Source organism: Amblyraja radiata, chromosome 37 (genome assembly GCF_010909765.2).
Source record: "Amblyraja radiata isolate CabotCenter1 chromosome 37, sAmbRad1.1.pri, whole genome shotgun sequence".
NCBI classification, from domain to species: domain Eukaryota; kingdom Metazoa; phylum Chordata; class Chondrichthyes; order Rajiformes; family Rajidae; genus Amblyraja; species Amblyraja radiata.
Genome location: NC_045992.1, coordinates 16,887,542 through 16,903,323, shown reverse-complemented (window position 1 = coordinate 16,903,323; position 15,782 = coordinate 16,887,542). Strand labels below are relative to the sequence as shown.

General features: G+C 47.1%; 1 protein-coding gene across 5 annotated transcripts in view; it reads left to right on the top strand.

Annotated features, from left to right (window-relative positions):
* The window catches only part of sorbs1 (sorbin and SH3 domain containing 1), a 148,193-nt gene that overhangs the window by 67,058 nt on the left and 65,353 nt on the right, over window positions 1-15,782 (top strand). For all 5 annotated transcript variants that reach the window (XM_033012767.1, XM_033012766.1, XM_033012769.1 and 2 more), the window contains one exon: window positions 3,581-3,630. In XM_033012767.1, coding sequence (XP_032868658.1) covers window positions 3,581-3,630 — 50 coding nt within the window. The remainder of the gene's footprint in view (window positions 1-3,580; window positions 3,631-15,782) is intronic.

Here is a 15,782-nt window from a genome sequence, read left to right as displayed (position 1 = left end):
CGTACGAGTAACGGTAGGTACTCGGGAAATCCGATAAACTCATGAAGTTTTTTCAACTCTGAAAAATGTCCACGAGTAAAAAAATACTCGTGATGAAAAAAAATTGTTACTTTTTACTCGTACAAGCCGCTACGAGACACCCACGAACTCCGGCGCACCCGCTACGGACATTCTCCGAATTCGAATCGGGAAAACTCGGGAGAACTCGTGAATTACCTCGTACAGTGGGACAGGCCCTTAATAAGCTTGCAAGCAATTAATATGCAGAAATAAGGAACTGCAGATGCTGATTTACAAAAAAAAAGACACAAAGTGCTGGAGTAACTCAGCTGGTCAGGGGCAGCATCCCTGGAGAACATGGATAGGTGACGTTTCAGGTCGGGACCCTTCTTCAGACTCTGAAAGCAGTAGGAATCGCAGAAGGGAAGCAGTGAGAGGGGGTATTGCCGAACTCTTGTCGGAGAGAGCGGGGGGAGAACTTCAAAGTGGGCACACCTTGAGGAGATTTCACAATGGAGCAGTCAAAATGTTGAAACATGGAACTGCAGATGCCGGTTTACAACAAGAAAAAGACACAAAGTGCTGGAGTAACAGCAGGTCAGGCAGCACCACTGGAGAACGATGGTTTAACATGTGAATGATAGATACAAAGTGCTGGAGTAACTCAGCTGGTCAGGCAGCATTTCTGGAGAACAAGGATGAGTGACGTTTCAGGTCGGGACCCTTCTTCAGATAGCAGGTCCCAAAACATTTCATGTCCATTTTCTCCAGAGATGCTGCCTGACCCGCTGTGTTACTCCAGCACTTTGTGTCTATCTTTGGTATAAACCAGCATCTGCAGTTATTTCCCACCACAACACACAAACAATGATGATGGTGAACTTGCTTAAACTGGAGTGGAGGAACCTTATCTCACTGGACGCGCTATCTAATAATAAATAAAGTCTTATTCGATTTTGATCATTTTGGTGAAACTTCATACTGTGCATGTCTTGTTTTTAAAAATAAATAGATTTTCCTGTGTAAGTTTATCACATATCATGTCCACTTAGTTTAGTTTAGAGATACAGCGCAGAAACAGGCCCTTCGGCCCATCGAGTCCGGGCCGACCATCAATCCCCGCATACTAACACTATCCTACACACACCCGGGACAATTTACAATGATACCCGAGCCAATTAACCGTCAAACCTGCACGTCTTTGGGATGTGGGAGGAAACCGGAGCACCCGGAGAAAACTCACGCGGGTCACGGGGAGGACGTGCAAACTCCGTACAGCCAGCACCCGTAGTCAGGATCGAACCCGGGTCTCTGGCGCTGTGAGGCAGCAACTCTACCGCTGCCATTTATCCTGTATATGTACACTGTGGATGTTCTAATTGTAATCATGTATTGTCTTTCCGCTGACTGGTTAGCACGCAATGAAAAGCTTGTCACTGTACCCCGGCACAGGTGACAATAATATAAGTGGAACTAAAGTCAACTATGAAGTTGTCCACAGAGTTGAGCTGGGGGTGATTTGTTAGCTGTGTTCCAGGCTAGGCTAGCGGTCAGCCACAGAGGCTGGATACTGTATGTCCCGTGTGTGGCTTTGCACAGATGTCTTTGTGTTGTTGTGTTTGCTTTCATTCCCAACTGCTTCCTGTTGTGGTACATTCAGAAGCCAGTCCCAGTAATATCACTGTCCCGATCACAACTGCGGCCACTCCAGTGGTCTGCAGTCCCAGCAATGTGGCTCGGAGATCGGGGGGTTGTCGGCATGGAGCGGCAGATGGTAATCCTCTCCGTTTTTCTCCAGTTCCGAGCTGGGGCGCGGGGGGGGGGTTAGCAAGATGCCTGCTGCCCCTGCCAACTCCCATTAGCCTTCTAAGCTTACTGAGCCTGCTGGTGTTGGACAGGCCAACTCAGTAGCTGTGGAGAGAGGGAGAATTGGAGAGAGAGAGAGGGAGAGAAAAAAAGAAAGAGAGAGGGGAGGGAGGAGGAGGGAGAGTGAGGGAGGGAGAGGGAGGGAGGGTGAGAAAGAGAGAAGGGGAGAGAAAGAGTGAGGAAGAAAGAGAGAGATGAGAGTGAGAGAGGGTGGGCGAGAGGGAGGATCAGAGAGGGTGGGAGAAAGAATCACATTTGCTTACTACAGCTTAGGGGCTGTCAAACTTGAAATGCTTTTGAACATCGGGACACCTGGCAAGTTCTGTGAAATGCAGGAGTCAGCCGGAGTTGCACAGAGTAGAGGTGTGACAAAACTGAAGCATGATTGTTGTTTTAACCTGAACTAGTGGCGTTAAAGCAAAGTGTGCACGCTGTCGCAGAGAGGGTTCAGTATTGTCATAATTAGGGGTCAGGTTAGAAACGTTTGAAGTTCAATGTATGTGGGTCAGTGTGTGTGTGTGTGTGTGTGTGTGTGTGTGTGGGTGGGTGTGTGGGTGTGTGTGTGTGTGTGTGATTGGGTGTGTGTGTGATTGGGTGTGTGTGTGTGTGGGAGTGTGTGTGTGTGGGAGTGTGTGTGGGAGTGTGTGTGTGTGAGTGTGTGTGTGAGTCTGTGTGTGTGTGAGTGTGTGTGAGTGTGTGTGTGAGTCTGTGTGTGTGTGGTGTGTGTGTGTGTGTGTGTGAGTGTGTGTGTGTTGTGTGTGAGTGTGTGTGTGTGTGGTGTGTGTGTGTGTTGTGGTGTGGGTGTGTGTGTGAGTGTGTGTGTGTGGTTGTGTGTGTGTGTGTGTGTGTGTGTGTGTGTGTGTGTGTGTGTGTTGTGGTGTGTGTGTGTGGTGAGTGTGTGGAGTGTGTGTGTGTGTGTGTGTGAGTGTGTGTGGAGTGTGTGTGTGTGGTGTGTGTGTGTGTGTGTGTGTGTGTGTGGTGTGTGTGTGTGTGTTGGTGTGTGTGTGTGTGGTGTGTGTGTGTGTGTGTGTGTGTTGTGTGTGTGTGTGTGGTGTGTGTGTGTGTGTGTGTGTGTGTGTGTGTGTGTGTGTGTGTGTGTGTGTGTGTGTGTGTGAGTGTGAGAGCTTTCAGAGACCAGTTCGAAATGTTCCCCTGTGCTGGCGCCGTGCAGAATGACTCATTCACTAACAAAAGAAGAGAGGCTGTGTAAGGACCCGCACACGGGCTGGTGTTCAATGCGTCACACACACACACAAACAATCTCCATCTTCCCTCGCTCCCCTTCTGTCTACCCCTCTCTCACCCGTCTTCCACCCTCTTTTTTCACTCTTTCTCTTTCATTCCCTCTCTTTTCCTCTTTCTTATTTTCTGTCTCTCTCTCTCTCTCTCTCTCTCTCTCTCTCTCTCTCTCTCTCTCTCTCTCTCTCTCTCTCTCTCTCTCTCTCCCCTCTCTCTGTAGCCCTCCTCCCCCCCAATACCACCCTGTGCGAACTTCTCAAATCACTGTTTGCATTCAACCAAACAAGGACTCTGCCTTGGAGCATAAGAGCTGTGTGTGAGTTGAAACTAATGATCAGAGCTGCAGACTGTACAACCCTGCTCCCTGTCAGTCAGTCTGAGCCGAGCCGGGCAGCCAGCGTTGCCTCTTGCCCTTCTGTTCTTGTCCGGGTTTATTTCAGATTTATTAATGACCCTCTTTGTTTTGTCCTTACAGAGTACAACGCTGTATTCTCCCTTGGAATTCCCGCCCGACCGTTCGACTTAGTAAGTACTATCCGTGGCCCGCGTACCTAAATATCAGTTTGTCTCTAGTAGAGAGATCTCTCTGCCCCAGCGAACTCCAGCCTGTGAGATTCTGTTCAATGCGCTGTTTTAATTACGCCCAACCCTCTCGCCTTTAGATGTTCCCTACGTGTATGTGTGTACGCTCGGGAAAAACATATTAGACAATCGGTGATTATTGTCATCTGTGCGATTGAAGAGAGCTTTTGTCCGTGTTTCAATGTGAGCGTTTCGCTAGCTCAAGTTGTGAAGTGACACAAAGAGGTATTGGAAACCTCTTGAAGAGTTTCTGAGTGTTTAAACTAATTGGTGCTTGGAAATCCTTAAAGTTTTCTGCAACATTTTCATGAATGCTCCCTGCTGAAACATCATCGGTGCCTTCTACATGCTGAGTTTGTTTAGTTTATTGTCACGTGTACCGAGGTACAGTGAAAAACTTTTGTTGCGTGCTAACCCGTCAGCGGAAAGACAATACATGATTACAATCGAGACGTTCACTGTGCACACTAACATGATACAGGTGAATAACGTTTAGTGCAAGGTATTATGCCAGTATAGTCCGATCATAGATAGTCCGAGGGTCTCCTTTGAGATAGATAGTAGTTTGGGTTAAATATCCTGGAGATGTCTATCTTTAGTATAGTTTAGTTTAGAGATACAGTGTGGAAACAGGACCTTTGGGCCACCGAGATCGTGCCGATCAGCGATCCCCATGCATTCGCACTATCCTACTTGCACCAGGGACAATTTACATTTACACCAAGCCAATTAACCTAGAAACCTGTACGTCTTTGGAGTGTGGGAGGAAACCGGATATCCCGGAGAAAACCCACGTGCAAACTCTGTACAGAGTCGTCACAATCGAACCCGGGTCTCTGGCGCTGTAAGGCAGCAACTCTACCGCTGCGCCACCGTGCCGAACAATGTATTTCCACATGATTTCTACACATGATTTCTGCACGTGATTTCTACACGAGTTCTGGAGAAAGAGATCAAAGTTCACCCTCGACTGCAATCCTCTCCTCAGGAGAATAGATCTGGAGATTGGACTGCAGCATCTTAGCGTTCTTCCTGTGGCGCTAAGGAGATGTTTATTTGTTGTGAGATCCTCAGGGACATTCATTAGACAGGCTGGATGTGCTCGTGTCCTTGGAGATGCATTTTCTTCTGAAATGCTTTCCGATTTACTTCAGATTATTTTGTTTAAAACTGAGATTATACATTACTGAGAGCCACTGTTAAAGGGGCAGCGCAGAGTTCATGGAGATCGGGCAGACCCACAGCACAGAGACAGGCCCTTCGGCCCAGCTTGTCCATGCTGCCCAAGATGCCCCATCCACGCTAGTCTTGTTTTCCGGGTTTCAGCCCGTATCTCTCTAAACCTTTCTTGCCCCGGAAACATGTCCAGGAATGAGAAGCTGTCTACAACCTGTCTGAGGAAGGGCCCCATCCCGAAACGTCACCCATCTATTTCTCCAGAGATGCTGCCCGACCCGCTGAGTTACTCCAGCACTTAGTGTCTATCTTGCATATTTCTGTCCAAATGACTTTAAAATGCTATTATTGTATCTGCCTCAATTACCTCCTTTAGATTAGTTTAGAGATACAGTGCAGAAACAGGCCTTTTCCCGTGGGTCAGGATCATAAGGCCATTCGGCCCATCAAGTCTACTCTGCCATTCAATCATGGCTGATCTAGCTCACCCTCCTAACTGCATTCTCCTGCCTTCTCCCCATAACCTCTGTCACCCGTACACCTTCCATCCCCCGAAACATCGCCTGTCCGTCCATTCCCTCCACAGATGCTGCCCGACCCACTGAGTTCCTCCAGCACTTTGTGCTTTGCTCAAGATTCGAGCATCTGCAGTTCCTCGTGTCTCCATGAGCAAAATAATTCAATATTTAAATATTCATTTATGTTGTCAAATGGCGAAGAGGAGGCCTGTTGCACAATTCACACCTGTCACATTGCTGGTCCTGAACTCCTTGCTTTGTTAAGTTTAGTTTAATTTAGTTTAGTTTAGAGATACAGCGCAGAAATATGCCCTTTGGCTTACTGAGTCCGCACCGACCAGCGATCCCCGTACACTCACACTATCCTACACACTAGGCTCAATTTACAATTTTACCAAAGCCAATTAACCTACAATCCTGCATGTCTTTGGAGTGTGGGAGGAAACCAGAGCACCCGGCGAAAACCCACGCGGTCACAGGGAGAATGTACAAACTCCGTACAGACAGCGCCCGTAGTCAGGATCGTACCTGGGTCTCTGACGCTGTGAAGCAGCAAACCCTCTATCCAATACAACCAAATTGGCCAATAACAGAGCTTAATAAGAATACAACTAGTGTGTAGGAAGGAACTGCAGATGCTGGTTTAAACTGAAGATAGACACAAAAAGCTGGAGTAACTCAGCGGGACAGGCGGCATCTCCAGAAGAAAAGGGATGGGTGACGTTTCGGGTCGAGACCCTTCTTCAGACTGAGTCAGAGGAAAGGGAAACGAGAGATATAGACGGTGATATGGAGAGATGCAGATCAAATGAATGAAAGATATACTGTGGGCTGGGTGAAAACGGGTTACCAACAACGAGACTCAACAAGGCGACTTTAAAGATAGTTTAAGAGGGAACTGCAGATGCTGGGAAATCGAAGGTAGACAAAAATGCTGGAGAAACTCAGCGGGTGCAGCAGCATCTATGGAGCGAAGGAAATAGGCAACGTTTCGGGCCGAAATCTTTCTTCAGACTTTAAAGCTAGTACTACTTGGGAGAGATGGGGAGAGAGAGGATGCAAGAATATAACTGCTTGATCTTCACTGACTGATATAACAAAAGAATGAATAGTGAACGAAGGTGGCAGTTCTGCTGCTGAGGATACTGGTGTCCCAATCTACTGACTCGAGGATCAGGGATCTGTTTACACTATGTCCACCTCCCCTGAGCCAGAAGCTAGCTTCATATTTAGTCCCAGATGAACAGTAATCACCTTCTGCACCACTCCCCGACCATCTGATAGCATATTGTGTTTCATGTTGTGAAAAACTGAGAACTTCCCTGGAGTCCTTCCAGCTGTGGGACCTCATAAATAAACCATCAGGACAGTAATATGTCACATTGCCCACATTTCATCCTTTCCTACATTCAGTTTGGAATCCTGCGCCTGTACAAATCGCCAACTAACTATACTGCTCTGACTTCAGCTAACTAGTAGATAGACACAAAGTGCTGGAGTAACTCAGCAAGTCAGGCAGCATCTCTGGAGAGCAGGAATTCGGTTCGAGACCAGTCTGAGTTACTCCAGCATTTAGTGTCCATCTTCGGTTTAAACCAGCATCTGCAGTTCCTTCCAGCAGAAAAATATTAAGTTTAGTCACAGAGTCATAGAGTGATACAGTGTGGAAAATGGCCCTTCGGCCCAACTTGCCCATACCGGCCAACATATCCCAGCTATCTTCGTCCCACCTGCCTGCGCCTGGTCCATATCCCTCCAAATCTAGTTTAGATACATAGATACATAGACAATAGGGGCAGGAGTAGGCCATTCGGCCCTTTGAGCCAGCACCGCCATTCAATGTGATCATGGCTGATCATCCACAATCAGTGCCCCGTTCCTGCCTTCTCCCCATATTCCCTAATTAGTTTAGTTTATTGTCACATGGACTGAAGTACAGCGAAAAGCTTGTTAGTAGCGTGCTCAGGAACTCTGCTGCTGCGCCACCGTGCCGGGCACAGATATGTACCGCGCCATATATAAGGATATTTTGGATGAATATGAGCTGATTAGTAAGTTTGCAGATGGAACGGAGATTTGGAGGAGTGTGAATAGTTGTCCTTCCTCACTATCCACAAGATAAAGGTCAGATGGAAACGTTGGTGGGCTTATAGAGGATGGAGTTTAATCTGACTATTGCAAAGTGTTGCATTTGGAGGAATCAAATCCACGAGGAAAGCATATAGTAAATTGCAGGACTGTTGGATGTAGTGATGGACAGAGAGACCTTGAGGTGCACTTCCATCGCTCTCTGAAAGTAGCAACGCAAGTGTAAAAGGTGGTAAAGAAGCAAGGGGAGGCTGCGGGGCAACCTTGTAGAGGTGTGTAAAATCATGAGGGCAATAGATAGGGATATTGCACAGTCCTTTGTTGCCAGGATGATGGAATCGAGAAGAAGAGGGCATTGGTTTAAGTTGAGAGGGGATAGATTTAACAGGAACCTGCGGGGCAACCGTTTTCCACACGGTGGCATAGCGGTAGATTCGCTTTCTTACAGCGCCTACAGCACCAGATACCCCGGTTCGATCCTGACTACGGGTGCTGTCTGCACGGAGCTTGTACGTTCTTCCCTTGACCACGTGGGGTTTCTCCCAGATCTTCGGTTTCCTCCCACACTCCAAAGACGTGCAGGTTTGTAGGTTAATTGGCTTGGGATGAATGTAAATTTGTCCCTAGAGTGTGTAGGATAGTGTTAGTGTGCGGGGGTGGCTGGTCGGTGCGGACTCGGTGGGCCGAAGGGCCTGTTTCCGCACTGTATCTCTAAAGTCTAGTCTAGAATATGAAAGATAACAGATCATGGAGTCACAGGGTTGAACGAATCTGTAAGGAGATTTCTCTGTGTGGTAGCATTCTGATTTCATGATGTACCGAAACACTTCACTGCCAATGAAATACTTTTGCAGCGTAATCATTGTTACAATGCAGGAAGCACAAAAGCCCCTGTCATTTGTAAAGAATAAGTGACTGTATAATCTGGGCACAATGCTGCTGGCAGAGGGACAAGCATTTGTTCAGGATGGGGGAGAACTCCCCTCGATATTCTTTGAGCCGGTTTAGGGAACAGCTCCATTCCAACACCGCTATAAATCGCAGAGAATTGTGGACGCAACCCAGACCATCAAGCAAACCAAACAAATCTTCCACTGAAGATCGACACAAAAGGCTGGAGTAACTCAGCGGGACAGGCAGATCTTGGGAGAGAAGGAATGGGTGACGTTTTGGGGCGAGACCCTTTCATTTAGTTTAGTTTAGAGATACAGCACAGAAACAGGCCCTTCGGCCCACCCACCTATGATCCCCGCACATTAACACCATCCTACACACACTAGGGACAATTTTACACATACACCAGGCCAATTAACCTACAAACCCGCAAGTCTTTGGAGTGTGGGAGGAAACCGAAGACCTTGGAGAAAACCCACGCAGTCACGGGGAGAATGTGCAAACTCCCTACAGACAGCACCCATAGTCGGGATCGAACCCGGGACTCTGGCGCTGCAAGCATTGTTCGGCAGCAACTCTACCGCTGCGCCACCGTGGCCGCCCTTCATCAGACAAGAAGGGTCTCAACCCGAAATGTCACCCATTGCTTCTCTCCAAAAATGCTTCCTTCGTCCTCCCTTCCATTGGCTCCATCTACACCTCACGCTGCCTCGGCAAGGCCAGCAGCATAATCGAGGACAAGTCTCATCCCGTTCATTCCCTCTTCTCCCTCTCCCATCAGGCACGAGGTGCACAAGTGTGAAAACGCACCCCTCCAGATTCAGGGACAGTTTCTTCCCAGCTGTTATCAGGCAACTGAACCATCCTATCAACAACTAGAGTGCGGCCTCTTGTGCTGTAACTACTGAGTGATATCCCGTAGCTCTGTGACCTGCCGCTATGCTTCAGAGCTGGGAATCCAAGCGTTAATGGTTTATTTTGAACAGAACTTACTGAGTCACTCGGAAAGGGATTAAGTCAAACACAAATGTTGGCGGCGATCTACATTGGCGTGCGGTGTGTGTGCCTGAAATAGTGAGATGTTGATGTACCCTGTAATTTGGGCCCATCTGTTCATACATATCGGAGGCCTGTGTTTGAAGGCCGGGCCTGTCTACTATTAAGCATGGTCAGGTTAATCTGTGGCATGCTCCTCACTCATTTACAGACAGATTGCTGCACTAATCTTTGCGCTCATTACACGTCCCTTCCAAAGTAAGCTTGGGCCTCATCAGAGCCGAACAGAAGCTGGTTTAAATTGTTCCTGGCATGTCAGTGTACAAGGCTTCTGTGGCTGTGAAAGGTTGATAAATGGGTCAGGAATTTAGAGAGTTGCAGTAGAATCTTGTGCAGAAATCATGTGTAGAAATCATTAGATTAGATTTAAGAGAGAACTAGATAGGACTCTTAAAAATAGCGGAGTCAGGGGATATGGGGAGAAGGCAGGAACGGGGTACTGATTGTGGATGATCAGCCATGATCACATTGAATGGTGGTGCTGGCTCGAAGGGCTGAATGGCCTACTCCTGCACCTATTATCTATTGTCTATTTATTATTAGCTTAGAATAGAGATACAGCGCAGAAACAGGCCCTTCGGCCCACCGAGTCTACACCCACCAGCGATCCCCGACATTAACACTACCCTACACACGCTAGGAACAATTTACACCAAGCCAATTAACCTACAAACCTGTACATCTTTGGAGTGTGGGAGGAAACCGGAGATCCCAGAGAAAACCCACGTAGTCTCAGGGAGAACACACAAACTCCATACAGACAGATCCCATATTCAGGATCGAACCCGGGTCTCTGGCGCTGTGAGGCAGCAACTCTACCGCTGCGCCACCGTGCCGACCATGTGTAGAAATCATGTGGAAATACATTGGGCGGCACAGTGGCGCAGAGGTAGAGTAGCGGCCTCACAGCGCCAGGGATCCGGGTTTGATCCTGACCACGGGTGCTGTCTGTACGGAGTTTGTACGCTCTCCCCGTGACATGCATTGGTTTCCTCTGGGATCTACAGTTTCCTCCTACACTCCAAAGACGTGCAGGATTGTGCCTACTTTTGTTTAGTCTAATTTAGTTTAGAGAAATAATGTGGAAACAGGCCCTTCAGCCCACTAAGTGTTGGCCGACAAGTGATCCCTGGACACTCGCACATTCCTACACACCATGTACAAATTACAATTTAACCAAAGCCAATTAGCCTACAAACCTGTACGTCTTTGGTGAGTGGGATGAAACCGGAGCACCCGGAGAAAACCCACGTGGTCACGGGGAGAACGTACAAACTCCATACAGACAGCACCCATAGTCAGGATTGAACCCGTGTCCCTGGCGCTGTAGAGCAGCAACTCTACCGCTACGCCACCGTGCCGCTCAAAACATCTTGGTTGTCACTCCAGTGCAGGATGAGGGTGTGTCAATGTTCCACCTTCCAGATCGGGGAACTGGGGGTCTCGGCCCGAAACATCACCCATTCCTTCTCCCCAGAGATGCTGCCTGTCCCGCTGAGTTATCCAACATTTTGTGTCAATCTGTGTGCCTTCTGTGGCATTGAGCTCGGCAGACTGCTCAGAATCTGTCTCTCAACGGACGCCACACACGATCGGTGACCTGTTCATGGTCAGTTCGTGCAGTTGCTTGTGGGAACATGCTGTGCACAGTGTGCCTGTCATATGCTCACACAACTCCAGCCAGCCAAAAAATCTTCTACCATAAACCCTCATGGGATAGCAAAAGTTTAGAGGGATATGGGCCAAACGCAGGCAAATAACACCAGCCGGTGGCACGGTGGCGCAGCCTTATAGCCCTATCCCACGGTACGAGTTCATTTCAAGAGCTCTCCCGAGATTTAAAAAAATCGAACTCGTGGTAAGCACGGGGAATGAACGTAGCGGGTACGTCGGAGCTCGGGGACGCCTCTTAGCGGCTCGTATCGCTAACCGCAGGTACTCGGGAAGACTCGCTAACGGCAGGTAAGCACGGGAAGACTCGTGAAGATTTTTCAACATGTTGAAAAATGTCCACGAGAGCCCCGAGTACCGACGAGTGGCCATTACCGTAAATCTCCGAGTTCGAATCAGGGCAAACTCGGCAGAACTCTTGGAATGAACTCGTACCGTGGGACAGGGCTATTACAGCACCAGAGACAAGAGTTCGTACCAGACTACAATTGTCGAAATCAAATGTAAGAATAAGGGTGTAGGACTGAGATTACTACCAGTGCCACGGGCCAGTCAGAGTAGAAATAGGAGGATATTGCAGATGAATACGTGGCTTGAAAAATGGTGCAAGGGGGAGGGATTCAAATTTTTAGGGCATTGGAACCAGTTCAGGGGGAGGTGGGACCAGTACAAACAGGACGGTCTGCACCTGGGCTGGAATGGAACCAATGTCCTTGAGGGAGTGTTTGCTAGTGCTGTCGGGGAGGATTTAAACTAATGTGGCAGGGGGATGGGTGCAAGAGCAGAGAGGCAGAGGGGTGTAAAATGAGGGTAGAAGCAATAGGTAGCAAGGTGAAAAGTAAAAGTGGCAGGCAGACAAAACCAGGGCAAAAATCAAAAAGGGCCACTTTTCAACATAATTGTATAAGGGGTAAGAGCGTTGTAAAAACAAGCCTGAAGGCTTTGTGTCTCAATGCAAGGAGTATTCGTAATAAGGTGGATGAGTTGAACGTGCAGATAGCCATTAATGATTATGATATAGTTGGGATCACGGAGACATGGCTCCAGGGTGACCAAGGTTGGGAGCTGAACATCCAGGGATATTCAATATTCAGGAGGGATAGAGAGAAAGGAAAAGGAGGTGGGGTAGCGTTGCTGGTTAGAGAGGAGATTAACGCAATGGAAAGGAAAGACATTAGTTTGATGTGGAATCGGTATGGGTAGAGCTGCGAAACACTAAGGGGCAGAAAACGCTGGTGGGTGTTGTGTACAGGCCACCTAACAGTAGTAGTGAAGTTGGAGATGGTATCAAACAGGAAATTAGAAATGCGTGCAACAAAGGCAAAACAGTTATAATGGGTGACTTCAAGCTACATATAGATTGGGTGAATCAAATTGGCAGGGGTGCTGAGGAAGAGGATTTCTTGGAATGTATGCGGGATAGTTATCTAAATCAACATGTAGAGGAACCAACGAGAGAGCAGGCTATTTTAGACTGGGTATTGAGTAATGAGGAAGGGTTAGTTAGCAGTATTGTTGTACGTGCCCCCTTGGGCAAGAGTGACCATAATATAGTTGAGTTCTTCATTAGGATGGAGAGTGACATTGTTAATTCAGAAACAATGGTTCTGAACTTAAAGAAAGGTAACTTTGAGGGTATGAGACGTGAATTGGCCAAGATTGACTGGCAATTAATTCTAAAAGGGTTGACGGTGGATATGCAATGGAAGACATTTAAAGACTGCATGGATGAACTACAAAAATTGTTCATCCCAGTTTGGCAAAAGAATAAATCAGGGAAGGTAGTGCATCCATGGATAACAAGGGAAATCAGGGATAGTATCAAAGCGAAGGATGATGCGTACAAATTAGCCAGAAAAAGCAGCATACCAGAGGACTGGGAGAAATTCAGAGACCAGCAGAGGAGGACAAAGGGCTTAATTAGGAAAGGAAAAATAGATTATGAACGAAAACTGGCAGGGAACATAAAAACTGACTGCAAAAGTTTTTATAAATATGTGAAAAGAAAGAGATTAGTTAAGACAAATGTAGGTCCCTTGCAGTCAGAAACAGGTGAGTTGATCATGGGGAACAAGGATATGGCGGACCAATTGAATAACTACTTTGGTTCCGTCTTCACGAAGGAAGACATAAATAATCTGCCGGAAATAGCAGGGGACCGCGGGTCAAAGGAGTTGGAGGAATTGAGTGAAATCCAGGTTAGCCGGGAAGTGGTGTTGGGTAAATTGAATGGATTAAAGGCCGATAAATCCCCAGGGCCAGATAGGCTGCATTCCAGAGTACTTAAGGAAGTAGCTCCAGAAATAGTGGATGCATTAGTAATAATCTTTCAAAACTCTTTAGATTCTGGAGTAGTTCCTGAGGATTGGCGGGTAGCAAACGTAACCCCACTTTTTAAGAAGGGAGGGAGAGAGAAAAAGGGGAATTACAGACAAGTTAGTCTAACATCGGTAGTGGGGAAACTACTAGAGTCAGTTATTAAAGATGGGATAGCAGCACATTTGGAAAGTGGTGAAATCATTGGACAAAGTCAGCATGGATTTACAAAATCATGTCTGACGAATCTTATAGAATCTTATAGAATTTTTCGAGGATGTAACTAATAGCGTGGATAGGGGAGAACCAGTGGATGTGGTGTATCTGGACTTCCAGAAGGCTTTCGACACGGTCCCACATAAGAGATTAGTATACAAACTTAAAGCACATGGCATTGGGGGTTCAGTATTGATGTGGATAGAGAACTGGCTGGCAAACAGGAAGCAAAGAGTAGGAGTAAACGGGTCCTTTTCACAATGGCAGGCAGTGACTAGTGGGGTACCGCAGTGCTGGGACCCCAGCTATTTACAATATATATTAATGATCTGGATGAGGGAATTGAAGGCAATATCTCCAAGTTTGCGGATGACACTAAGCTGGGGGGCAGTGTTAGCTGTGAGGAGGATGCTAGGAGACTGCAAGGTGACTTGGATAGGCTGGGTGAGTGGGCAAATGTTTGGCAGATGCAGTATAATGTGGATAAATGTGAGGTTATCCATTTTGGTGGCAAAAACAGGAAAGCAGACTATTATCTAAATGGTGGCCGATTAGGAAAAGGGGAGATGCAGCGAGACCTGGGTGTCATGGTACACCAGTAATTGAAAGTAGGCATGCAGGTGCAGCAGGCAGTGAAGAAAACGAATGGTATGTTAGCTTTCATAGCAAAAGGATTTGAGTATAGGAGCAGGGAGGTTCTACTGCAGTTGTACAGGGTCTTGGTGAGACCACGCCTGGAGTATTGCGTACAGTTTTGGTCTCCAAATCTGAGGAAGGACATTATTGCCATAGAGGGAGTGCAGAGAAGGTTCACCAGACTGATTCCTGGGATGTCAGGACTGTGTTATGAAGAAAGACTGGATAGACTTGGTTTATACTCTCTAGAATTTAGGAGATTGAGAGGGGATCTTATAGAAACTTACAAAATTCTTAAGGGGTTGGACAGGCTAGATGCAGGAAAATTGTTCCCGATGTTGGGGAAGTCCAGGACAAGGGGTCACAGCTTAAGGATAAGGGGGAAATCCTTTAAAACCGAGATGAGAAAAACTTTTTTCACACAGAGAGTGGTGAATCTCTGGAACTCTCTGCCACAGAGGGTAGTTGAAGCCAGTTCATTGGCTATATTTAAGAGGGAGTTAGATGTGGCCCTTGTGGCTAAGGGGATCAGAGGGTATGGAGAGAAGGCACGGGATACTGAGTTGGATGATCAGCCATGATCATATTGAATGGCGGTGCAGGCTCGAAGGGCCGAATGGCCTACTCCTGCACCTAATTTCTATGTTTCTATGTTTCACCCAGAGATTTGTGAATCTGTGGAATTCTCTGCCACAGTAGGCAGTGGAGGCCAATACACTGGATGTTTTCAAGCGAAAGTTAAATTTAGCTCTTAGGGCTAACGGAATCAAGGGATATGGGGAGAAAGCAGAAACGGGGTACTGAATCTGGATGATCAGCCATGATTATATTGAATGGAGCTGGCTCGAATGGCTGAATGACCTACTCCTGCACCCATTTTCTGTTTTTATCTGTTTCTAAATGTAGGAATCATGTGTAGAAATCACATGCAGAAATCACGTGTAGAAATCATGTGGATAAATCACGTGTAGAAATCACGTGTGGAAATCACGTGTGGTAATCACGTGCAGAAATCACGAATAGAAATCACGTGTGGAAATCACGTGTGGTAATCACGTGCAGAAATCACGTGTAGAAATCACGCATAGAAATCACGCGTGGAAATCAGGCATAGAAATCACGTGTGGAAATGACGTGCAAAAATCATGTCGAAATCATGTGCCGAGATCACGTGTAGAAATCACGTGTAGAAATCATGTGACTATCTGTATGGAGTTTGTGTGTTCTCCCTGTCACTTCGTGAGTTTTCTCCGGGTGCTCCGGTTTCTTCCCACAAACCAAAGACGTGCAGGTTTGTAGGCTAATTGGCTTGTGTAAATTGTCTCCAGTGTATAGGATATGAAACTGCGCTAACATAGAACTAGTGTATGGGTGATTGATGGTCTATCCTGGAAGTGCTTCAAGGCAGTTCATAGTCTGGAGTTGAGATGGAAGTTGTAGTGTTCAATAGCCTGATGATTGCAGGGAAGAAGAAGGTGTTCCCTAATCTGGGTGTTACAGTTTTCAGGCTCCTGTACCTTCTTC